The sequence below is a fragment of the Haliaeetus albicilla genome, chromosome 28 (assembly GCF_947461875.1).
Source record: "Haliaeetus albicilla chromosome 28, bHalAlb1.1, whole genome shotgun sequence".
NCBI classification, from domain to species: domain Eukaryota; kingdom Metazoa; phylum Chordata; class Aves; order Accipitriformes; family Accipitridae; genus Haliaeetus; species Haliaeetus albicilla.
The window spans coordinates 15,058,560-15,085,450 of NC_091510.1; the positions used below are offsets into that span (position 1 = coordinate 15,058,560).

Here is a 26,891-nt window from a genome sequence, read left to right on the forward strand (position 1 = left end):
CCCCATTAAACAGTTTATTACAACACTACATCTACTGTAATCAGTGGTGCTGTGTACAGACATTATCATATGAACAGTTTAACATGAACAAACTACTATAAAAACAAGCATTTACTTGACTTTTTCCAATTGCTTGCACATTATAATTGCCAAATGTATATAACCAGTAATAAAGTTGCAAAAGCTATAAGGTTTAAATCACACAGGTTTCCCTCAAATAAAACAGTTAAGCAACATAAAAAAGTAAAAGAGCTACTGGTTACCATGTATGCAGATTTGCTTTATTCAGATCTATTCCTGTTCATTTTATCCATGAATCCTTACAGGCTCAGTTCAATCACATGAAGCAAACTGCTGGACAAGCATCTTTCCTTGAAGAACGTATCTTGTCTTGCACGCTGTTCCTCTTCCTTCAGCTGTAATGTGTCAAAATTTGTGATGTAGATTTTGCTAGTCCCCATAATACACAGAAAATTGTTGGCTTATCTATACATACACAAGTCGTGCATCTACTTCACCGTAATGTAAACTAACACAAAATGCCCAGAAGCAGTAGCTACTTGTTTGTGCACGAAACTGTTTTCTAATACAATAGTTAAAAATTAGTGTTGTTGTACAACAAAGTTGAAAGAATATAAAATTCACAGTTGAAGTATTGAATGATAAAGGAAGAAATAGCTACTGTTCCTGTGACTGATGGAAACATTTATATAGAACATTTCCTAAAGTATGCATTCTGCAAGAGTGAACGAACAAGCACGTAAGGTAATTTTGCCACAACTAGGTTTTTACATTTTTTAAGCTGGTTTGACATTTAAGTAATGCACTGCTTATATAATGAAGTGGATGGCTCACAGCTCAGTAACATTTGAAAGTGCACAGAATCTGATACCAGTACTTCAAAACTTTCAGACTAGTGGCAAGCAGAATGGGCTTCACATCTAAAAATACACACTTGTAGTTTAATCACAAGAACCCACTTTTCAAATAATACAATATAGATTTGCAGGTTTCCTTGCCTACTTGCCCTAGAAAAAACCCCAAGCCCCTACTTCCTACTCTCATCTATTTTGGCAAATTAAGGAACCACACCATTCAGAGTTAATTACTGTAAGAGTTCACAAAATACTTGGGATGGTATAATTCCATACACTGGATTTCAGTTGAATTCCATTACAAAACAGTTAGCTATCTTCATTTCATTAATAATTCACAATTTCAACATTCAATAGTTTCAAAATAGTTTAAATCAAATTGTTCAAAAAACCAACACATTAAATTGTTCATTTGAAAAACAAGACATTTAGAGGAGCAATTTCATGAACGTGCACCAGTACACAGCTGTCAAATATTCTTCAACTATAATAATTTCAAAGCAGTTGGGAAAACAAAGCACTCAATTTTTGCATGAGCAATTGACACACTTCTTCCTTTCCTCAAAGTGACTGTTAATAACAACTTTAAAAAAAAAAGTATAACCAAGTAGGCTCTATACACTACAGTATGCACATAAACTAACTCAAATCCAAAGCAGTGACCGGAATTTCTTTTCTTATTTGCAGACTTTGTTCCCAAATCATGAATGTATCATCCAGTAACTACTTTTGGGGAAGTTCCTTCCCCAGAGACCAAAATTTCCATAGCTGTCACGTACATTTAAAATTAATTAGTAGCAAAGTGACAAAGTGCTGCCTCCACAAGAAGACGTGTTCAGAGTTGCGAGCTAAGTTAGCACAAACAGACAGGGGAGAATCTCAGTTTTTTTAAGTGGAGAAAGGAAGTATATGACAGCTGTGAGACTGCGTGTCAGAATTTGCTGCTCTCATCATACAATTGCTGTGGCAAGAATAATGGATCTTTATCACTTCTATGGCGACAGTTAACAGATCCAAAGCAACATATATATGATTTATAATACTAGCATAAGAAAGCTTCAGTTCCTGGGAATAATTTGCTAGATTTGCAAGGGTGCTTATGGAACTACAGGAACTTTAAAGAATGCATGATAAACTGGACTTAGGATTAATACTTTTCATTATAGGGCTCTTAAGATGGTCAGCACCACACTGAACCTTCATTTTAAAAAACATGACCAACTAAAATCCAAAGTGGTGTACATTTTGATTCCAAGTATTCTGCCACTGTTCTTGGCAAAACTGGAAGCCTTTGTGGTTCCAAAAGGAAGAAATAAATCTGTATGGATTATACCTTCATGCTCAGCCCTTTTCAGTATTCTACAAGCAAGTAGAATATTGAAGTAAGAAACAATTAAAAAAAAAAAAAAGATTAAATCTCTAGTCAGTACTTCCTGGCATTGCTGTTTTCCATCTGCCTCAAGCTCTTATAAGCTATCTGTCCCAAGCATGTGTTAGGTTTGTAGAATTTAACACCATACAGCAATCAGTTTCTCAGCATTTCTACTAATAAACCCCAAATTTCAGACTTATCTGTTAATAGTTATTTTGTGGTTTAAAAGCTAGGGTTTTATGCCAGAACACTTCAAAAATGAAATCCCAGAACTTAAGTGATCACACATTTTTATATTTATGCAAGATGCAACTTCAGCACTTTTCTTCCACAGACTCTTACAACAAAACCCAATAGATTTCTTATATATAAAGCATCTTGCAGTAGCAACTGATTTTTTCCCTTTAATTCCAATTATCCAAATAAGCATATAAAAGCTTTAAACAGCTTTTAGAAGTATGAAAATTCTACAGTAGTTTAAAGCTGTATGTGCATACACCCGTCAAGTTTTGTTATCGTAGTGTAACTTCTGATATTTTCAGGGATTGAATTTTAATCTCCCAACATGTTCACATTTCAGTAAAATGCATGATACACACTTGTCATTATATCCTAATAGCTCCTAAGAATTACTTCATGTAATTCTCCTTTATTTTATTTTATTCTATACATAAAGAAAAAAATACACAAAGCAAAAATCCCACAGAAAGCCAAGATTTGTTTTAACTTAACCTACATTCCAGAACACCACAAATCTCCAAATACTGTGATGCTTTAGCTATAATACAGTGAGAAAGAAGGAATTTCAAGCTTGACCCTATATTTGTCTTTCTGCATGTAAGCTGAGATACATATGCGACTCTGTTCATCATACATGTACAGATTATTTTACCACCACTAGCACCTTCTTCCATTTGTTGCATATCCCCCCCCCCCCCCCCCAATTAATGTACTTACCTGGCATCTTTGTTCAATCTTAGTGTATAATTTAATATCAACACTAGAACAATTTCCTGATTTTATAAATAATTTTACATGGGAAGAAGAAGAATGGTCCCAAACTAGTTTCATTCATTGTATGTCTTTCCCCTACTATCCTTGCCTGTCTATTCACCAAAAATAACTGATGAACAGAGGAGTGTGTTCAGAAAACTCAATCTTTAGTTTACAAATTAAAAAGATGTGAATTATTGGCAAGGCTTTCACATTAATATATGAGGAAGACATAAAAAGGTAGATCAGGCTGCCACAGGAAAACATAAAAATGAAGATCTCTCATTTCTCTCTCTCTCTTTTTCTTTTTTGTAAAAAGAAATCTTAGTTCTCAAACCACAATGAGCAAAACGAAAAAACGGAATTTTTTCATTCTTTGGAGAACACTGCATCAAACCAACATTTTCACTTGCAAGTAACTTCTTTACGTTTCAAATACTACAAAGCTTTAAAGTTTCTTGGGGAACTTTCACAAGCTCAAATTTGTCAAAACTACTGATTTCACAAACAAAAGAAAAAAGCACAGGATGTGGGGAACACGAAAATACAAGCGTTTCTAAAGACGCCTCAGAGGACAACAAAATTCCAGCAACATGTTCATGGAAAAAAATTAATCGAAGTTATGCAGTTATGCATTTGAAAATAAACAATGGCATAAGATTTTCAGTTTGTTTTTCAAACCATCTTACCACCCTCAAGAAAATGAGAAAACACTAAACATTAAGAAACAAGCTATATGTTTCTATAAAGCACCAGAGTAGCCATAAAATACTTTAAGAAGCACATAAAACAGTGGCACTGCTTGCCTCTTTCACTCTATGGTGGATTTCAAATACTGAATCAGATGCAGAAATCATTATTTTTCTGATGAATGCTAGATACAGTAGAATAGTGCCAGCCCCACATATGTGCTTCCTCAAAAATACACACTTTAAAAAAGAGAGATTAGGTAGATAAGGTTCATAATAGCTTAATACTAAGAAGATCTGAAATAATCCTAGACAGGTACATATACCCAGGTCTTGAACAATGCTACCACATGATTCACTTGAAATTCCAGTATTACCTAGAAGCTCATTATTAAAGTAACTTACAAAAATAGACATTTTTCTTATTAATTAACAAGGTTTCTTAAAAGGCTAATTTCATACTTCACTTGATGTTTAAGTGGTTGCTAACACACTGTTACAGGAGAGTTCCTACTTATACAAGCAAAATATAATGAATCTTACTTGAACTACCAGTACCATTTCCCCTCCTACTGACACCAAAAAAAATTCAACCATGTTAGTTCTTAGATAGATCACTCCAAAGCTGAAACTATTTCAGAGAAAGCTGAGAGCAGTTTTTGAAGCATGTGAGCCTCCAACTTCAAATTATTTTGCTTACAGTGGTTTGAGAGCAGAAAAATCAGAGAAAAAACATGAAATATGGAGTACAAAGTCTACATACATATCAACTGTTACAATGCTATGGTTTTGTCTTTGCAATTCAGTCCAAATCCAGTTTAAATAGGAAATAATCAATCAATCCAATAACAAAAACATAAAATGAAAAATTTAACATTCAGCAGTTATAGAAATTCAGACAGATTAAGATTGGGACAATGTATCAGCTAGAAATACATCATTGAGTATCAGTTAAACTAAAAAAATAAAATTCTGTCTAAAAAAAGTCAGGACTCATGCTGATGAATTTACATTACTATTCTGTTTGTACACTAATTTTGCTTTTAATCCTTCTAAATGTCATTTTGTTGGATTCTTAGTTTTCTTGACTAATACAGGTTAGACATTTGTCTTAAATCCATTGTTCTCTTTTATATCTATAGGCTTTCTACAAGCAAAGGCAAGATGTTTCAAGGAAACATTCAGTTTATAGTAATTCTGTAGAATGGATTATCGATGTACTTAAAACCTTACTCAAGCAAAGGCACAAAAATCTTGCAAGAATTTAATTTTACATCATGAAGTGTACAAACAGAAGTGTAAATACCTACTATGGTACATCTAAACTTTATTTAATAGAGTTTTATTATTATAAACACATTTAGTAAGTTATCTCTATAAATGTAATACAGTACAAACTGAATTTCACTGTATACAAAAATGTTCACAATGGACCTTTAAAATCCTTCTAAACTAGATGTGCAACACTTTAAAAAAAATGCCAGTACAGTATCACAGTTATGACTATAGGTACACAATAAGGAGAAGTATAGGTGCCATTCATAGGGTGCAGGCACAGAGGCAACTTCATGTTATCTGGCAAAACACAGTAATATGGGGAGTAGCTCTTTTCAGCACTGCTGATATTTATTAAATGACTGAGACTGTTAAATCCGTTTATGAATATTAATCAATGTAAAGAACGAAACAAAAAAATGTATGGCAACATACATCTTAGTGAAAATGAAACATACAAACCAGGAGATAACTCTATTTCCTTTATATAGGTGTGTGTGTATAAATATATAAAACCAAAACTACAATAAAGCTCTTCTTCATTAAGACAGCAACAAGACAAAATGTTTACAACTTAACTTTAAAAAAAATACCAAATGCTTTCATTTACATGCAGAATACTAAATTTGCCCTTTATATCAAGTTCTTGGGACCTATTTTCTTCTTTGCACAAGGGAACCTTACCTACACAACTCTTCTGAAAGACAAGAGAAGTCCCAGCATACAACAAAGTTGAAGGATGTTGCATATATAAATCCCACCTGAACAAGACTGAAACCACAGTCTCATTTTAAAACTGTGCTTTGGAAATTATAAAATGCAACCTAATGCTATTTGGTATGTTTTCTTGGGGTGACAGGGTACGGAATCTGTACTTGGCACAGATACTCTGTATCTACATGCACAACACTAAATACACAAAAATTAAAGCTAGATTAATAAAGTATGCCAAGGGTAAAAAAAAAAAATATCTTAAATTCCAGGTTATTAACAATTTTTAGTATGGCTTGCTTATCTCCACCAGAAGGAAAACGCTCTGGAAATGCATCCATCGCTCATCTCAATGGTTACCTCCTATTAGTAACAGCTATTTGCAAATATCACAAATACTCATTTATGACAAAAAGTAAAAATCCAGTTCAACAAAAGAAACTACATTTACTTTTGTTAAATCTGTATTTTTATGCTCTGATATTTTACAGTTAAGAACCACAGTTGCTATTTTTATGCAATTCCAGAAATATTTCTACCAATCCATTTTTTATGACAAAAAGTGGCATTAACAGATATATACTGCCAAATTAATTTCAGCTGCCACATCTCACCTTCCTATTTAAGCCTTTGACTCCCCTTCTCTAGGTCAGTTACTGCTTTGTGTGTCCCCTGTTAGTATGTGAACCCAAGACAACAACCCATTTAATACTCAATAGACTACAGCATTTAGTATGTTTGTTCTCTCCCAAAGGAGTCAGTCACACAAAAACTTGACTGAAAAACTGACATTTAACTAATACAAAATTATATTTTCACTTCAGACTATACTACATTTTATATGATTTCTAAAAGCTTTTGCTCCATTTAGCTTCTCTAAATGAACTTCCATGAATAAATACCACATGCAAATCCGGAAACTAAACCTGAGGGTAAATATAAGAAATGAAAGTTGGGCAGACAGGAAAGTCTGCAAGCTTCAATTTTAGTGTAGATGTAGTGGGAAGTTCTTCTAAAAAGGGAAAAGACCACTGCAGACAAAAGAATAGGTAGGGGTTTTTCCAATTGTCAAATGTAAGGAATCATGGGCAGCTTGAATTCCCAATCCTCAAAATGGTACATTATATAATGTGATGAACATTTCTATGTATTTTAAAGCTCTCAGCAGCACACTGAAAAAAGCATTATTTAGCATGCTACTCTGTAGCTATCTAGAGATTTGATGCATGCAAGACTCTGGATATACTAGATAAAAGAACACATTAGTTTGTGAACAACCAGAAAAGAAACAATCCTTGTGTCACACATTTGTTTACTAGTCTTCATAAAACGACTTTACTGTCAAAGAGGGGAGGGAATGAAAAATCAGGGTGGTAGGGAACAACTGATCATAAATCTTATTGAAGATAACACCTGAATTTAGCTATAAGGCAGAAGATACTGACAGGTCACATGTCATAAAATAAAGAGCAAAGTCTGGCTATATTTCCTTAATTTGAGTAAAACTCACTGGGAAAAAAACCAACACAAAAACCCAAACCAAAACCCAAAAAACCCCACCGCCATACTTGTGCAAGGACAGCAACTGTATATACATGTGTTCCCTAAATTGAAATAATCCACACATGACATATGCAGGGCTAAATGCTACAGTCCTTACACAAAGAGATTTTAAAACACAATTAATATTTTAAAATACAAGTAAGAAATACAACCATAAATTTCATATAATCTTCTAAGATTACAGAGAGCAGACTTACCAGTCTGGCTTACTGCTTTTTTAAGAATTGGTTCAATCACATTTCATAAAAAACGCAAACATTAATACCACCTAAAATTAAAAAGGCAGCATGCAAACTGCAGAAGATAGTCACACAAATACTCCCTCCCTCCCAAGACCAGTTACCTGTTGTTACTTACCTATGTCCATGTCAGATGCTGCAAGAAGAAAGTGATTCAGTACATACTGCAGGATCACTTAAATGCAGACATTAATGGTGTAAATAATCCCAAACCTAGAGTAGTTACTTTTAGTAAGTCAGTAACAGTAAAGTTCAAGAACATGAAACACTCACCTTCTTTAACGATGACGATATTCTCTCTCTCTGTCTCGTTCTCTATCGCGATCTCTGTCACGATCACGATGCCTCTCTCTTTCACGGCTTCTTTCCCGGTAATAGTCATCATGACGATCTCTACTACGTGATTTGTGGCGCCTACTTTTTTCTCGTGACCTACTGTGGTCCCTCTCTCTGGATCGCTCACGTCTTCTAAAAGAAATTACTTCATTAAATTTTTCTTCAAAATACAAGCCATCCCCATGCCGAATTTAATCAAAAAGGGGTATGAGAGAACTATCTGTTCACTGTGATGCAGATATGTTTTTGTATATAACATGAAAGCTGGTATAAAGGTGGTGGCTAAGAACTCAGTTACAGATAGTAAGGTGTATCCACTTTCTAATCTATCAAGTCAGAGAGTGCATGCTCAGAATGGAGGATGATATGGCTGAAATCAGCCAGGGGAATGCACCATACCTCAAACGATCACTACAACATGGCTGCTAATCTGCGTACTGAAAGCATGTGCCAAAACCAGCTGTCTGTGCTTTTAATATTCAAGGCCAACTACACTACTGCTACAATATCCAAATGAACTAGAGGCTCAGTGTTTGTCCTAACACTGAAAGGGGCATTATTTAAGCTTTGAAAGAAATACCAATCTCTTACTTGTACTAGGTAGAAGAGTCCATGAATTTTAAATCTACCTACTCTCGATTTTTAGATTGTATGACAAACGACAACAGGCAAAATCATTCTGACCAACTTTTTTTTCCGCAACTTGAGTGTACTTCTACTGTGACAAGCGTGGAGAAGATTACTTTTAAGCAAAATGAAAACTGGCATCAAATATCCTCAGTCTTAATTTTCAATAGCGAATTCTAATAAAAATTATGCACTGGACATCTTAATTGATAAAGGATAATTCTATTTTGAAGTTTACACATTGCAAGAGTACCGTGTAGGAAAGGATACTAACTGAAACTAAGAGTTCAATTTAAGCTAGTCAGATCAGTTTTGAAAAGAGGGTTAATTAAAAGGCAGCTAAGTTCTGGAAACCCCTGTTTGGTTCTTTCACAGATTTCTTGTGCAACTCAGCAAATCACTATGCTTCTTACATAACTTAGTTTCTTCTCCGAGAACTAGTCCTGTGCTACACCTTCCCTTTTGTAAGTAAGGGCAGATGGAAGAGGAAAGTTTTACCTGGATCCAGAACCATAAGACTTGGACTCAATTCCATGAAGGCAGTCCTGAAGAGAGCTAATAAGAACTTTACAGCGATCATCCGCAGATACTTTGGACTGTTTAATTAAGGAAATGGCAGTTACCAAGGTCTCTATAGCACTTCCATAGTCCCCTGAAAATGATACAAGATCATGATCAGAAAACTATACAAATTAAATCAAACATTTTTATCTGTGATAGTATTACCATTACGAGTATCTTCTCTTCAACAGCCATCCAGATCATTTACTGTAGAACCAAATATTAAAATACTGTCCAGATCAGTACTCAGAAGGCATTCTCAGAAACTAACTGGAGCACAGTACAAAATCAGTCATATGTTGTACCTAAATTCAGCCTCCTACTAGGAAAATGTGGCTGCAGGGCTGCCAGTTTCCTAATAGAAAAGCTATAAACTCTTTTCAGTGGGGTAGAATAGCAAACACATTAATTGAGTTTTACTAACCAGCACTGGCATCCGATACAGCTCTCGAAATGGCACTGCTTGAGATCGCCCTATTTCTATTCATGATTTCTTCAAATTCTGCTTCACTTAGAGGTGTCCTTGCAGCATCCATTTCTCTGCAAGCAATAAAACTAGTATTTAAAAGGTTAAGAAAAACACCAGCAGCTATCATTGCAGTTTTAACAATCCAAGTTTGCAACTTTAAGCAAAGTGACAAACAGAAAAGAAAGCAGGATCTGGGTTTGGTTTTGGTTTTTGTTAAGGACCATGTTACAGTATAAAATCCTGAAAGCTAGAAAAAAAAAAAAGAAAAAAGGTAAAAAACAATTAAGACATTGCTGTATAAAGAGACTTATATTCTTGTTCATCCCATCTATTTTGAAGATTCAGCAGCACTTCAATACTGTGCTTTACTAATATTTATAATTTTCATAAAATCCTTGAAGGTATGTAAGTAGGTATTATCCCAATTGAATGAATGTGGAAATACATGTACATAGGCAATGCGACTTTGAGCAAAATTAGAGATTATTTTTAAAACAATACTGGAATTAGAACTATATGATCCTGTTTCCCAGATCTTAACTAAGACCAGAATGCTGTAACTTATGAAAAGCAAAGATAGTCTATCAACTTTAAAACACTCAATTTTCTGAATGATACTTCAATATTTTACAGCTAATTTTATTTTTTTTTTATTTCTGGTCAAGTTCAATGTGCTCCAATTTGATCTCCAGACTGGTCACAGTAAGGAGGAAGCAATAAAGCAGAATCCTCATACTCATTACACTTTTTTACTTTAATTATTAGCTACCTATATAGGGTTTCCAAAGTAACAGAAGTTAACCTATACAAAATTTTTTCCAAAAGTTTTGCAGTGTCCTATTAGCCAGTCTCTGTATCATATAGAAAATTTGGAGAAATACGTTAGAGACAAATGTTGAGACTGTTGAACTGGCCCACTGCTTGATATTTCTAGAACAGTGTTAGTTCTTCTGGTAGAAAGAAAATGCAGAATAATAAGCAATGCTATCCTCTTAATTGCAAGAAGTGGAACAAGATCCTATAGCCAGTTTAGCATAAGAGGAAATGTCTAAAAATTCATACCTCCCTGAGTTTTGAGTATTATTTTTCGTGTGCCTCCCATAGAATGGAATATGTAATTTTTCTCTTATGGACATGTTATTTCCAGTGAAACGCCTATGATATATAATTAATGACAATTTAAATAGTTATGGATGATAGTTTTAACATTATTAATGAAAATACTGGACAGTAAGTTATACTGTCCTATTCCCACTCCTTCCCTCCCCAGACATTCTATAAACTGCAGACAACCTCAATTTTGTCCATCAAAAAACAACCAACACCTTATCGTTTTATTATATTTCAGACAATTAAGCCAAATACTTGAATTTCTATAGTTTCTGTAGGAACACAGAATGTACAGATGCGTGGGTTTTTTTAAAATTTGTGGTAAAAGAAGAAGCAAAGCAAAGTGTCTTCACAGAAAACATTTTAAGCAAGAGAAGCATCTCTCATGCTAGCAGTAAAATCACAACTGAAAAATCCAAACATAACTATGTAAAAAAGTCTTTCTTACAATTTATCCCAAAATGTTCTGTGACAAATACAAATATGGTGAAAACCAATGAACAGGAGCAAGACAGAGATACTTGAAAGCACAGATGAAAAAGATGTTTCAAACAAGATGTGAAAAACTTGACAAGTCAAGTCAGAGAGACTCAAAAACTCTGTCCCAGATAGGATTAACCATAGGAAAAGCCACTGCTACAAACATAGCAAGATTGCACCAAATGAACCGCAGCATCTTGACAGAAAAGGAAGATGAAAGTCTTGCAGTAAAATCACGCCTGGTTTTTGAGACAAAGACTAACTTTGAATTGAATCTGGAAGAAAAAAGGGACTAGCAGAGCTACTGAAAGATGAAAATGGTATGAGCTTGGTATAGCACTGTACTCAACATACACACATATTCAAAAAGGAGAGCTCCAGATCATTCTAAAAAGACAGCTTGCAAAGCACAATGGTAAAGGTACAAGTCAGAATTTCAAGTTAAGGCAGAAGCGCAACCAGAAGCTGCTGCATAGGAAGCGATATATAAGTTTGCATGTAGAACACATGGAATAAAGACACTGCCAAATACAAACAGTGAAGACAAACAATTCAGAGCTGAAAAGGGAAAGTGAGATTACTAGTATTGCATTTCAGGATTTTCTTACTGCTACAAACATGCTTCTGAGAGGTATTTCACTGAGAGAAGTGAAAAGGGGCAAATTAGATGACTGCTGGGATCCCTTCCAGCCCTATTTTGCATCATTTTTAACATTTGCATTAAAAAGGAAAACCAAATGCTTCCTACAAGAGTAAAATATGCTACCAAGCACATCACACCAAAAGTACTCACCTTCCGGGTGGCCCATAGTCACCTCTGTCATATGGTGGAGGTCGGCCATATGGATCTGTCGGAGGTGGGCCACGGCTGTCTGAAGTAGGTATGCCACTGTTGGCAGGTGGGGGGAAGAAAGCTGGATTCACATGTGGTGCAGGTGGTGGAGCACCTGGAGGTGGCCCAGGGAGATGTGGAGGAGGTGCAAGAGTCAGGGGTGGCCCAAGAGGGCCAGGCGGACGAGGGGGAAATGGACCGGGAGGTGGAGGTGGACCCTGCTGAGGTGGTGGTGGACCTGGTGGTGGCCCATATCCTGGTACTGGTGGTGGAGGACCTGGAGGAAGTGGCCCAAGTGGAGGTTGACCAAAAGGCTGTCCTGGAAACAGAACTGGTGGTGGTGGACGGTCACCACGATTAGGAGGTCCAGCTAATGGAGGTGGGAGGACCTGACCAGGAGGTGGAGGGCCTGGTGGGCCTGGTGGGCCAGGAGGACCTAAAGGTGGACGTGGGGGAGTTTGTCCAGCTAAAATAAAAATAAAAAAATAAAAAAAGTTAATAAATACAAAGAAAGAAAACTTAGTGAAATCATTAATAATCTTGCTTTTTTTTATTCTCAAAACCAACAAAAAACCAAAATCAACCCCACTGAACAATTTGCAACTTACACAAGACATGCATGGTCCCACTTTGGGTCCAATAGCTTAGAAAATTTTTAACAGTTGCTTGACTATCAATATTTAAAGAGAACATTAACTTGAAAACTGGCAACCCACCCCCGCCAATCACTTAATCACCTGCTATTGTTATCAAAACCCCCAAAAGCTTACAAAACCTAGAAAACACTGCATCCTACTTACACCTGCAGCTAGTCTTTCATATGGGGCATAAGATACAATATATATTAAAAAATATAGGAAAAACTATATTGGAGAAGGTAAGGTAAATGCTGTACCCAAACCTACTTTCAGGTCCTCATTAGTAATTTTTCAATTTGACCACGTCCCTTTGACTATTAGTAGACAACCTACTCAATGACATTCATTAAAACTAGTTAAGCTGAAACGAGAACTTCACTGCAATGCAAGCCTGATTGTTAAACAGATCTCTCCCCTATCAGAAACCTGACTAAACATTAATACCTCCTCTTCAAATTTGTGGTATCCAAAGCACCAACTAACTGACTTCTCAGTAAGCATGAATCAAAGCTGAATTTCTGATGATGTGCAAACCCGTAATGCAGTAAGGAACAGAGTTACTTTATGCTCTGCAACACAGGCATTCTCACCACATACAGCAAATCAGAAAATCTGAATCACACTGCACTAAAGACAAGTCTACTTGCTAACATGATCTATCTTAGTTTTTTCATACTTTAAAAATATGTACATCAACACATTATAAAGAATGTCTCTAAAAAATGTTATTACATTGCTATGAAATTCAGGAAGTACAACTCCCTGTTTGAATATCAACAAAGAAATACTGTCAAATCCTATAATCCGGCGGTGAACACTGATTATAGCACATTACTGAATTGCCTTGATCTTTATAATTCCCCAAATAAGTATGCTGCATTAATACAAGAAAACACAAATGAAACTGAAACTCTCTATATGAATTATTTTACCTGGGAAAGGTGGTGGTGGCCCTCCTGGCCCCGCTGGTCCAGGGAATCTGTCTCCACCTGGAATGGCACCTGGAAAACGACCTCGCCCTCTATTACTAGGTGGAAATGCTGCTCGTGAGCTTCCTCCTGGGGGACCAGCTTTACCTTCCCCAGACATCTGGCCAGACTGTGTGGCTGCAATGGAAAAACAAAAGTGTAATTACATAAATCAAAATAGGTTAAAGCTTTTCAACTCAATCTAAAGTTTTATGCAGCACTAAAGCATGACCTTATGAGCACCAACTTGTTTCTCGGTACCCAAACCCAAAGCTATTCAGGGAGGAAAAAGTGCTTTGCTAAAATATGACAATGTTCCAATATCCCCATACTAATGGAATAGCACCTGGGGAGAGTGTCAGTCCTTCTAATGCAGCCTAAGGCCACAAAGGAACACATTTACACATAAGGACTGGGAAGCACAAGACAACATGCTGGAGGAAAGCACAACACAGTACCTCTCTTCACCATTTTGTCAGAAGCACAACTTATCCAGACATCAGCATTCAGTCCAATTTGTCTAGAAATGTTAAATTTCTAAATGCTATTGTGTTGTTTGTTTTTTTTTAAATGAAATCCACAAAATGAGAAAGCGTCTCCAACCATAAGACAAGAGTTTCACAAAGCTACAACCTTCTTTCAGCGAGTGCTCTCTCTTGCCAAAACAATAGATCCTCAGTACATTAAGTGATTTTTTAAATTTTTATTTTTAAGAGGACCATCTTCAAACAAAACTGCAACTTCATTCACCTTACTGGAAGTACTTTATAGCTGTTTTAAACCGCGTAGAGATTATCAGATGCCGAGAGAAAAAGTTGCAGTACTACTTTTGGAATAAACTTCTATTTTTCCAAGACAGTACATGAGAAAGGCTTACTTTTCCTTGACTGCATTTCAAACTGACTCAGGAATTGTTTATTACATGGAGTCACAACAGGATTTTGCCCATGCAATTCTCTTTTAGGCAATAAATCCATCAACTTTTTGGAGGATGCTTCTGATCCCACACCCACAAGGGCAAACCTGAAAGAAAGAAAGAAAGAAAAAAAGTTACACCACAGTTTTTCCACTTCCTGGATATCCTGATGCCTCATGAAAAAGGTTACACACAGTAAGCAAAACAATACTTGAAAACTAAATACAGAAACTGTCTCACAGGTCTTAGTCCAGTTTTCAGAACAGATAGAGTAACTCATTCTAGGACATACAAGAACCACCACAAGTGCAAGTACAAGATGCATCAAAATATATCACAACAAAGGCAGCTTTCTGGTAGCGTATCAATACACTATATATTAATTCATATGATCAAGTTATTATTAAGCATCCAGTGCGTTCTCATTATTACTAAGGAGAGAGAAAGGCACATTCATGCAAGGAAGATTAGGTTGCCAGTGAAAAATGGGCTCAAGCGCTCACTTTCAACAGTTAATGGAAAATAAAGCACGTAAAGAAAGATATAGTAATGGAGGTTAGGGGAACACTATTTACACTATGAGGAACAACAAATATCACCACCACACGAACTGAAATCTAGGACTAGAATCTTAATGAAGAGTGCCAACAAGATTTAAGTCACAAATTAGTGAGACACGCAACACCGTCATAAAAAATTACACGCCTGAAATTTAAGTCATTAGTATGAAATTATACACCCAGTCATTGTTAAATAAACAAACATTATCAGTTCACATACTGACAGTTATGAAAACTGAAACTCTTTCCCCTTCTCCACCCTCCCAAACTTCAGTCCATTTACAGAAAAAAACAAATGACAAGTTCTTACCCTTTAGACTGGCCATTAGCACGATTTTCAAAAAATTTTATCTCCAAAATATCATTTACCCCCAGTGAATGAACTGCTTCAGTTAAGTCTTCATCTGTTGTCCACTGAAAAATATTTTTAATATTAAGCTATGAAAGCTTATCTAAAACACCATGAAAACGTCAACTAAGTCTTCCATGCCTTTTTTTTTGTGTGTGAAATTGGTCAAGAGGAATACTTTATTCAGGCTGTCAATATTTTCTGACTTTTGGAGAACAGTCATTTATATTTTACAATTCTCAGAAAATTAGTTTTAAAAATATACACACTTCCCCATATGCTACATTGCATCAACTCCTCCACACAGTATACAAAAAAAAATTTGTATTTGAGTAACTTGTTTTCTGAGAGTGCAAGGCTTCAACTGAACTATTTCAGTAACTTACTTTTTCCACACCCGATCCATTTTTTCTCCCACTGATTCTATTATTTCTACAAAAAAGTCAATTTAAAATGCCGTATTAACCAGGTGCTTTGTGAGAGCTTTGACTAATCAGAGTTTAGTGAACTACATATTATTTGCACAAATATAGCAGGATTTACAGACAAAAGAAGGGAAACTGGTACAGAAACTATGGTTAGAAACAACTGCTTCCACTTAACCAAACCTACTTGCTGTAACTTCCTATTAATTACTATGCACCATTTAACAATTTCACTCATATCTGAAGATACGCAAATACACCAATAATTATGGTTTTCTTCTTAGTTCTGTAACTCCATCACCTCTTTAAATTTCATATGGGAAGTGCAAAGCAGGCTTTCAAGATTCTGAACTGCTTATCTGATCTCTCTCAAACCAAGATTTCTTTCAAAAATTCAACAAATTACTTTCCTGAGAGCTAAACACAAAGAAAACAAACACAATAGCAATGCTAAAGTAAATAAATGCACTTTTTGTGGATAATTTCATTTGTTAAGCCTAATAATGGGTAATAGGTACAAACTGCTGCACATTGGGCCACTTGCTTTAGAAATTGTGACATTTGACTTGGATGAGTTCAGCTAATTCATGTGCATTTTACTAATTCCATTTGTATATTTTAGAATGGTACAACTGTTAAGGCAAGTGCTCCTTTACTTACCTGTTTAGCTCCTGAAATTAGGATACTGTAATAAGCAATGAAAAGACACCTAAACACCCATACAGCATTCTTTTCCAAGTTTAGCACTAGGAAGAAATTAATCAGATGCGAAAAAGCCTTGAATGAGAACTTTTCATGTGTGGACTTGCAATAATTTGATTTCACGTAAACAGATATAAACTCCAGTTAGTTCAGCTACTGACCAGCTCTTGCACTTTGTTTGCCTAACTGCAATTGATTTTTAAATGCTTTAATGCTAACAAAAGTAATTGTCTTAAGGGCAACTGCAGTTCATTGAGTTATCCCAAACCTGTTACTCCTAGGACGGCAGAAATAAGCCTCAAGGCAAATACCTGCAAACAGTTTTGTTGGAAGAGTCACTGCCCTGGAAAAAGGGAAGTGGAAAAAGGCGCAAAGTAATTTCAAGAAAATCCCTGAGAACCTTCCAGTTCGTTTTTAAACTAAAAACTTCAGCAAGGGTTTACTGAAAAATAGGTTCATTCAGTAGTCTTAAGTATCTCCAGACATAAAGTATTTGATAATTTAAGCTTGTTCTCCTCTTTCATTCAGCTCTCTGAAAACCTTAAGAAAGTGGTAGCACAAATACCCCTTCATAACAGTTAAAACACAAGAGGAAACTTTAAAGTTCATATTTACTGAAGATTTCCTCGATCTTTTAGACATCAAGACAGCTCCAGACAGGCTTACTAAATTTCAGGTAAAAGAAAAAAAAAACAAAACAACAAAAACCCACTTGCTTTGCTGTACTCTTAATTTAAAACAATTTTTAAGCCAAAAATATTTACAAAGAACTATGTTCATAATTATAAAACTCCTGGCTACACCTAAATAGTAATAGGATACTTACCCAAGTAAGATTTCCAATGTACAAGGCAATTCTTTTTCCAGTATATGTATAGACAACATTTGGTGCAGCTCCTTTACCTACATCATCCCCAACAGATGGTGGGAGAGAATCCATGTAATCACGATCTTCTGGGGCATCTCCATTATTCGCAGATGGAGAAATTACATCATCATATAAATCAATCTGATCATGTCCACCATATTCAGCTTCCTAAAATACAAAAGACACCTTGATTATATTTAAAATTAAACACTCTTAAAACTTACTTGAAACAAAATGCTGTGACAGCTGCCACATTCCACAGACGTGGCAAGTCTGATCCAACATCTACACAACACTCCCGCTAAAAAGCTAAGCCCCAGTTTCATCCATATTAAAGTATATAAAATTCTTATGACTTCTATTATATTCTAAACTGAACAGAAAAAAAAAAATCCACAAAAAGTACCTCTGGCCACTGTTTTGCAATACTTTTGCCCTTGTAATATAAACAGAAATCCAAAAATCCCACAAGCCCTACTCCCAGAATTAGAGACATGAGCAACGTGCAAAATGAGAGGCTAACATTCTTTCTCAAGCAAATCTTTTTTCCATCAAAACATTTGGTAGAGTAAACAGACCAAGCTTCAAGAACTCTACTGACAAACTCCGCATTCTACCTTTCAGATTTCTACTGCATTCCTAACTTGATTTTTATCTCCTCATTCACAGAGGGGCCAGACAGGGACAGAATTCTATTTTGTTTCATTAAATTTAATAAACCCAAGGGTTTATATTTATTAAACATTTATTTATTCATGGGCTACAGAGGGACTATTCTACAGCATAAGCCTGCCTCTGGAACATTTTGGTTCAGAAAAGCAGCGTGGGGTTTTGGACTGAATCACTCCCTTCTCCCTTGGGTTGGTACAGGTTACAGCACAGCTCCAGCCAAGTGAACTAGATTCCTTTCAGAGGGAATGGAAGCGAGTTTCTTTCCAGAAGCTCTGCTTCATGTGCTCAACAACTGCATCCTACCTACTAAATGGGAACAGAGAGGTCAAGATCAATCCGTGGTCCTTCAGATAGCTTTGAATCAGAAGTGTGGTAGGAATATTTGGTCCTAAAAGCCAGACTAAATTTCATCTGAAGTAGACCATGCAAACAGCGTGTTAGGTAGACAGAGGGGCCTAAGCACCGACTGCCTCAATCTGCTGATGTGCTACTACCAAGCCATATTACTTTTTATTATAGAGACAGCTGTGCTGTCATCACCAAAGACAGACAATTAAGAGAAGGGTAAAACATGTTGACTGTAAATGATAATAATCTCCTTCACAAAAACATGCAAAAACTTTTTTTAAAATACAACGTAACCTTAATCAGTAGGATTGCTTAACTCCAAACATGAATGAAGCTGGGTGTTGTATATTTGCATTAAGGAACTATTTTTAAAACAAAGACTTCTTTTGATACTTGCCATTTTTCATCTTATATACTGTCACCATATTCAATGGTGATCAACTCCACAATGGGACACTGCTATCCTTTTTTACCATCCTACCAATCACTTACAATCGAACAGCCCAATCTATGTGAGGGAGAGGCACCATCTAAATGTCTACTGACAGGAAGGCAATAACTTCTCAGTGAACAACAGTGGTCTGACAAAGCTTAGGAGAGCCTAGCAGTGTTTAATGTTAACCTTCAGCTTTCATACTGACTTTCATAGCTTGCTTTGCCACATGCAAAAGTTGGACTTCAAAAGCCTGCAGAGGATTCCTGGACTTCACCCTGATCCAGAACAGAAACCACCTCACCATGTTTGATATCGGAGATATTTCAGCATCCACTATCTTGTAAATCTCTATCTAGAAGCCCACACAAACATCCTAGACAGAATAGTTCAAGGTACCACATATAGTGACTAGAGAGAATCAAGTTGGATTCCACAGAAAAGAGGCTACAAAGCTAGCAATCTTGACTGAAAACCCAATATATCCACAACCATCATCAGATGCTCAGCTGTCTTGAAAATAAGAAAACATTCCTTATGAACTGGTATTCATACAGTGAGGGTATCGCTAAAACAGAAAAAAAACCCCAAAACCCCACCAAAACAAGTAAGCTAAGTTTTGGCATTGTCAATCAAGTAGATTTGATCCTCTGTAAACTGCACTGTCCCAATACACCCTAAACTTCAACAGAAAATTTATCTTAAGATAAACTTATCATCATTACATTAAGTAAGCGTTTCATATTTTCACCTAGTCTGTCCAGTTCTCTGTCTCAGTTTGATTCCTCCTATCATCACAGCTAATGAAAGTAGGTTCAAAGAACAGCCTGGGACAGGCCTAAACATGACATCTTCCAGCAAGATTAAGGATGATGTCACAAGGCAATTAAGGAAATCCTCTGCTAAACATGCAGTAATTCTAGTCATCTGTGTGTATGGATGATGACTCCAGGGAAGCAGAATTTAGTCTTGGTAGACAGATCCAAATGGGCAGCCACCAGTCTTACAGCAGATGTACACTAACCTATCCCTCCGAGAAAGCTAAAGTCAGCATTGCCAAAATACCAGAGTAGGCAGCAGTCCACAGCTCTGCTGCACTTCCCTAGTGGCAAGAAACTCCTCTGAAACAGATCAAGTTTCTGTCACATAGGCTTTCAGGTCACCATCAAAGAAGAGGGAGAGAAATAGCAGGGCAGCACATTCTGCATGTAATTGGGCGGGGGCCAGGCAAAGCACCCAACAGCATCAGTGCCTTAATTTAAATCAATAAAAACACAACAGAAACCCTGATGTTGTTCACTATAATCTCTTCTTACATCGTGCTGGTTTTGCATCAGCATAGAATTCAGTTACCAGTCTGTCAACAAGGTGTGTGGTTAGATGATGAAGAATGATCTGAGTCAGCAACTGCAAGTGTAGATGGGAGAGAGGTGTCTCGATGGATGTTGCAGAAGATCCCACAACCCTTCCTCCTTCATATGTGTACCATGGAAACTTACCTAAACACACCCTTCTTTCCCAGATGCAGAAGAGTAAGAAAAATAATACAGGAAGCATTACTTCTCTAGTCTTAGCTATTTCAACAAATGCTCTGCCCGTACCAGGAATCGTTTTGGACCTCTTCTGACTTCCTTAGTTAAGAGAAGACCATCAAGCACGAAGGAAAATTATTTCTACTCAATTATAGTAATTCACAATCTTACAGATAAACATGCTAAGAAACAAAGTCAGCATCGTTATTCTGGCCCCCTCTATAACTGACTCAGAGTAGCAATACACTTCCAAAGCCCATGTTTTAACTAGACCACAGTCTGAAATACCAGACCATTTGCTCTGGAAAATCAGGACTGAGATTCCACATTCTGTGCTATTAAGTGGGACTGGATGAATAAAAAGGGTATTGAAAAGATAATGCTCTCAAATATTCATGCCAGACTAGCTGTTACACTTCCAGTTACTCAGCCCTTCCTCAGTATTTTGTATTCTAATTACCCTTCACAGTGTTTTGCAACATTCAAATATGAAAGCCATAAACACATGGAACATCACGGTCATATCTAGAAGGGACAAATTAAAAGTGTAATTTCTTCTTGGAACTTAGCAGCCATACTCCTCTGAGTTGCTGAGAAGAACTGGTCACTCCCATTACAAATGCAGTTTTGGATTTTTTTAATTTTTTTTTTTTAAATAAAATTTCTTTAAACTTTACATACATCTCTGAGACTTGCTTTTTCTGCTCAACTCTGTTCAATTTAAGAGTTAAACACTAAATTACACCTCCAAAAAGACATTAAAAAAATTGATTTAAATAAAATTTCATTAAAAAAATTGCTATTGTTTCTCCAAAAAACATTCAATTATGAAAAAGCAAATTATCCAGCTTCTCCCTTATTTTTTTAATTCAAGTTACAGTGTATGGGGTCAAAAACTCTAAATACACATTAGCATGCTCACTTTTTAAAGTTTGTAGATCCTGAAGAATAACACGTTAAAGAGATAAGCAAAAATCTTTCTGGTTTCGATTAGCTGCCTGAACACACACAGGAACCTTAACAAATCAGCAGGCCTTTGATGTTTCTAAAATAGCACACTGCCTGTGGCAGAACCATCCACCATGGTGGACAAGTTTGTTAGACCATAAAATTAATGTTTACTCTACAGGCCCAAACACTCTCAGCTCTGCAGCTGGCACACCACTAAAATTTAAGCAATCTGATCGCTTGTCAAATAGAGTAACTAAAAATTCACAAGTAGTCAAAAGTATAAATTAAATGGAGGTGATATTGCTGTTTGCATTAGAAAAAAGCTAAGAGGCGCCAGATGAGATGGTTTCAAGTTTTCTTTGTAGTTTGATATTTGCAAATATACAAAGGTTATCTCTTCCCCAGGCCCCCTTCAGCAGATCAACAGAACTGATGAAATAGTATGTGCAATACCTTATTGCATATAATTTTATAATAAATGCGGGTCTGCCAGCTTATGTTTTTTTATGAACAGGACAGCTCTGTCCTTCTGCGTAGAAATTTATTATACCACAATATGTCCATCCCCTCCCATAATGAGGCAACTGTCCTCCTGATATAAATGCTGTTTTTAATAACCTGGTTTATGTGGCCATTAAATGCTATCTTTTATTATTTATTACACAAAAAAAATAATTTTTCTTCTGTGGTACAGATAAGAAGCCAAGAGAGTAACTAACACGTTCCTAAGAATCCGTAGCCACAGAGGTTTCCAGATAATTAGCCTCTTAGCTGCTTACTCCATCTAAATCACTTTTATTATCCAGTTACAAAATACAAAATCAAAACTCTTTCATTTCTAATTTGTTAGCATTTAAATATCAAACTAGAACACTACAGGCATGTTTAGACATATCTACATTGCAACTATGCAAGTATACTCATTAGAGTATAAACAAAGCAAGCGCTTTTTCCACAGCATTAGAATCCTTAAATTGTTTTGTATCCTCTGCTTGGTCAGAAGGATTTTTATATGTATACATACATATAATATGTATAATAAAAACAGGTTTTTACTGTTTAATTATGTGCATGTGTCTATGTGAAAAAACAAACTTGGGAAATGCAAAGCTGATCAGAGCATCAGAGAATTTGACAACGCACGGTCACATCTTCATGACTGCAGGAAAGTAACTGGGTTTGCTGGCCAAAGTTGCAGGCAACCTTGAGTCAGATCCAAGCTGGCCTCATGCACCAGGCTCCTCCTTATCTCAGTATCATGCACTGATACTCTAGGCTTTTGTGGACAAAAACATACCCTGATATTTGCTAAAGCGCCCCTAATCTTACTGCGGTCTCCTGCCATCAAGAGAATGCCAGCCTCAGCCATTTGTATGCAGATAATGCAGTTCTCATGTGAAGCACAGATCTGTTTCTTGAAGAGCAAGATGAGTAACACTAGGGAGATGGTCAAAGTAAAATATGCCATGCAGTACGTATTTCTTACAGGTTACAAGCAATGTATGCAGGAAGTACTACGTTTATGAGACTCTCATCTCAAAACGAGACTTTAAATAAACACGAAAAACCACTGGATGGGGAAGCCAGCTTAGAAGAACAAAATGGAAAATGACTCAACCAAGTTCTGAAAATAAAAAAGGGGGGGAGCAAAAAAAAGCACGCAAAAAAGGCGGAAAAAAGCGCAAAAAAAGGGAGAGCATGATTTAAAAAAAATAAATACAGCTGGTGGGAGTCAAATTGAGTAAAGCTGTAAGCCCAAGGACAAAGAATACAATAATGATGAACAGTAAATTCATGAAAGAGTAAGAGGCAACACTGACAGACATAGTTTTGATGAGCTCCAGATGGAATGGGAAAGATGCATTTTCATTAAAAAGATCAGACTTCAAGTCAAGTTAGTCAGCTCATTGCAACCAACACTAAGTACAACCCAAGACAGTTCTCAGTTGTCATCCATCTTAGCCAGCTTGTAAACCCATGGCTCTGTGGTCTTTATTTCACTCTTATAACCTGTGGTTCATTAAGCGCTAATCAAGCAGAACATTCCACCCTCCCTTCTCCTGGAAAAAGGCATTAAAAAAAAAAAAGAAATCCCCGAAGAGCCTCAAGGATGAGTACCTTGAGGCCCAGAACAAGATAAAACAACCCAAGGCAGCTCATCCAGCCACAAGTCCTAAATGGCCCTAAGAGTCTTAATTTACTACAGATGCAAACAAAAGTTTTGTCCCAGCTTGGGTATAAATACAGTTATACTGTACCCAGAACAACTAAGCTACGCAGTATATTTTTCAGTCCCTGGTACTGGCAAAACTAGAGGAAAGGGTTCCTGTAGTCCAACGTGAACAAATATTGGTAAGCCAAATTATCGTAGCACAACACAATCAAAAAACAACAGCTTATTGCTTTACACATAAAGCAATTTTTCCCTACAAGTATGGCATTCCGTAAAATGTCCACTACATAAACAAACAAGTAATGCAAATCACTTTCTCCCTACAGCATTTTCTTAACTGTCATCTTCAGCCATCCACAGATATGCAGAACCATGTCCCGTCTTACCAATTTAAGCTGTCAGCTTCAAATCAGAAACAGTAATTCATGAATAGAGGCTTATAGAGGACCCATCACAATGATGTCAGACGTAGTAATAGTGTAGGCAGTAAAAACTAGCCACCTTTCGTACTTGACAGAAGGAAATGGGAAAGTGCAGAGGTGTCACTCTCAGTAAAACTTTCTATTTTAAAGTAATATAGTTCAACTGAGCAGGTCCTGAGACAACATGAAAGTCACAAAAATGAAACTTGGAAAAGAACAAACAGCAAAATTTTGGGGCAAAAGAAAGACCAACCACAAAACAAAGCCAAGCTGAGGGAAAAGGGGCACCAGCCTCTTCTCACTTTTCTGCCCTGTATCTTGCAAGGATCACAAACTGATGAAGCAGACTACAGAAATGCAGCCCCAGTAGGAGAGCAACTGGGGTGAATACAGCAAAAAGAGCAAAAGGGACTCCTGACCACTGGAATAAACCAAACCAAATTACCACAAGACTCTCTTCATCTGTACCATCACCCTTCCTTGCACCATGGCTACAGGGAGCATCAATATTAACCACAACCTGGGTAGACCAGGACCCTGTGAGTGCAACAGAGCACCTCCATCACTTTTGTTCTGGCAGTATTTGTCTGCACTACACTTACAGCACAGAACTATTCTACTGTGAGGACTTCTGCACACGTGAATTTACACAAACACTACTGGATTCAAATTAGTTTTTTTCTGAAAAACTTTATTTGCTATCAGTGTTTTACCTGGAACTGATTAAACCAAAACCAAGTTATTAAAGAAACTGAAGAGATGTACTTTTATGCTAAAGGGTATTTGTCCTAGGGTTCATCCCCATTTAAATTCATATAATGGGTCTTCAGCTGTAAGGGACAAACCTTCACGTGTAGGCAAACTAAGAGCAAATCAGTCCTCTCCATCATCTGCTCGCTGGTATGGCATTTTTTTTATAGTATACCTTCAGGAGATCACTAATCTTCTGAATTACTTTATCAATAAATATCTAAAGAATTAAAGTTTCCTGAGGTAGTTATAAGCTGCTTTCCAAATTAACTGTGATTTCCATAACCTGTTACCTACTTCCCAGTTCTCTGTAGGGCAGGCAGACATACAACTGTAAGCCCAGTAAAGATGTGAAAGTGCAGTTGTTCTCGGTTATTTATGTTCTAGGGCAGGAACAATGCAATCTGGGGCAACACAACCTGGAGAAGTGCAAGAGCCACAAACAGGTCAGATGGCACACAAAACCGGTAGGAACATCAGGTTTTGGTAGGAAACTAGGCTTTTTGGGAAAGGTGAGGGGTATGAAAAGAACTAGAAAAGCGGACGGCTTGCAATCCAGGGAAGTTGTGTTTATTTCATCCACACTTCCTCACTAAAATAGAGCTCCTCCTCTAAAGAAGCGCCGTGCGACTTTCGTAACGACTAGGGAGAGAACAGCGAACCAAAAAAAAAAGACCCAAAACCCACCCAACATAAAAAAGGGAGATAGTTTCTCCAGCGCTGCAGAATAAATCCGCACTAGTCCTGCCTCCCCCGCAAAGAGCGGCCGAGAAACTGTTACCGCTCGGAGCCTTTTTTTTTTTTTTTTAATTCATCTCCGAACAATGGCAGCGGTTCCCCTCAGCCGCCGGGAAGGAGCTGCTCTCCCCACCGCATCCGGGAGGGGTCCCGTCCCCTACGGCCTCCTCCTGCGCGGGGCGGGAGAGGGATCTGCAGCCGCTCCTGCCTTCAGAAGGGAGGGAAAAGGAGGGAGAAAGGGAAGGCGCTCGCTCCCGGCGCACCGCGGCCTCTCCCGCGCCCTGCCCGCCAGCAGCCTCCCCTCAGAGACCGCGGCCGGCGCTGCCCGCCAACACCCGCCGGACCGGCCGGGCCTGAGGCGCGGCCTGTTGTCTTTCGTCGTCCCCCGCCCCGATCCGCGCCCTCGGCGGCGGCGGGAAGAGCCCGGCGGCGGTAGCCGGCCGAACAATGGCGGCGGCGGCGGCGGCAACGGCGGCGCGGCCCGGCCCGGCCGCCTCGCCGAGGGGCCTGCAGGCGGCGCGGCGGCGGCGGCGAAGGAAGGGAAGGGAGAGGAAAGGAGGGGAGGGGCCGGGCCGGCCGGCGCGTACCTGGTTGAATTCCTCGCCCACGTCGGCGTAGATGTCGATGTGGTCCACGCCGTCCGCCATGATCCCGCCCGGCCGCGCCCGGACCGGAGCCGCCGCCGCCGCCGCCACCGGGAGGGAGGGGGGAGGGAAGGAGGGAGGGAAGGAGGGAGAGGGCGGGGCGCGAGGCGTCACTTCCGCGCGAGAAGGGGCGGGGGAAGGGGGCTTCCGGGAACTGCAGAAGTGGCGGCTGCCCCGGGGAGGGCGGGGAGGGAAGGCGGAGCTGGAGAAGCCCCACCCACCCCCGGCGCCGGGTCCGCCCCGCCCCGCCTAGCCAAGTCCCCGCCCCCGCGTGGGCCCCTTCCCGCCACTGGGTCCGCTCGCGCGCCCGCCCTGACGGGAGCGGCCATGTTGAGGCGGCGGGCCGGCGGCGCCTCGGCCTGGGAGGGGAGCGCGGCGCTCGGGGCCGGCGGCGCTGGGCCCTCGCCGTGCGGGGTGTCCTGCAGGGCTGGGGGGGGGGGGGGGGCTTCTCGGTCTCGGGGGATGGGGCTGAGGCAAGCTCTGCTGGGTGCTTGCTCGTGTTTCCTTCCTGCTCAGCCTCGCTCCCCGGGGGAGCGCTGCCCGGCTGAGGAGAAGCGCCTTGTTTGCTGTGAATAGCCAAGGAGTTCAATTAACATCTGTAAAATGAAGCAGAGTGCCACATCTCCAAACCAGGGATGCAGAGGCTGGGCGCAGGAGCGCAGTACCATGT

At 38.4% G+C, this 26,891-nt stretch overlaps 1 protein-coding gene across 5 annotated transcripts; it reads right to left on the reverse strand.

The window, feature by feature from the left end:
• CPSF6 (cleavage and polyadenylation specific factor 6) lies at positions 1–26,307 on the reverse strand. 5 transcript variants are annotated; one of them, XM_069773457.1, is made up of 11 exons: positions 26,165–26,307; positions 17,517–17,726; positions 15,525–15,628; positions 14,616–14,761; positions 13,703–13,876; positions 12,094–12,598; positions 10,773–10,865; positions 9,666–9,781; positions 9,179–9,332; positions 7,991–8,182; positions 1–416 (listed from the first exon to the last, which is right to left on the reverse strand). In XM_069773457.1, exons 1-10 carry the CDS (start codon positions 26,222–26,224, stop codon positions 7,996–7,998), a joined length of 1,749 nt encoding a protein of 582 aa, XP_069629558.1. In that variant the 5' UTR covers positions 26,225–26,307; the 3' UTR covers positions 1–416; positions 7,991–7,995. The 5 variants fall into 5 exon arrangements, with proteins under 5 accessions (XP_069629558.1, XP_069629556.1, XP_069629560.1 ...); XM_069773455.1 differs by having other exon boundaries at positions 7,991–8,185; XM_069773456.1 differs by lacking the exon at positions 1–416 and adding an exon at positions 791–7,853 and having other exon boundaries at positions 7,991–8,185.
• Positions 26,308–26,891: the final 584 nt, after the last annotated feature.

Bases quoted from the DNA above. Each gene is read 5' to 3' on its own strand.
- CPSF6 (XM_069773455.1), bottom strand. From the start codon at position 26,224: ATGGCGGACGGCGTGGACCACATCGACATCTACGCCGACGTGGGCGAG. The intron at 12,599-13,702 runs GTAAAATAATTC...TTTTTATTTTAG, and splicing joins GCCACCACCACCTTTCCCAG to CTGGACAAACTCCCCCACGT. The intron at 10,866-12,093 runs GTGAGTACTTTT...TATATATCATAG, and splicing joins GACTATGGGCCACCCGGAAG to GCGTTTCACTGGAAATAACA.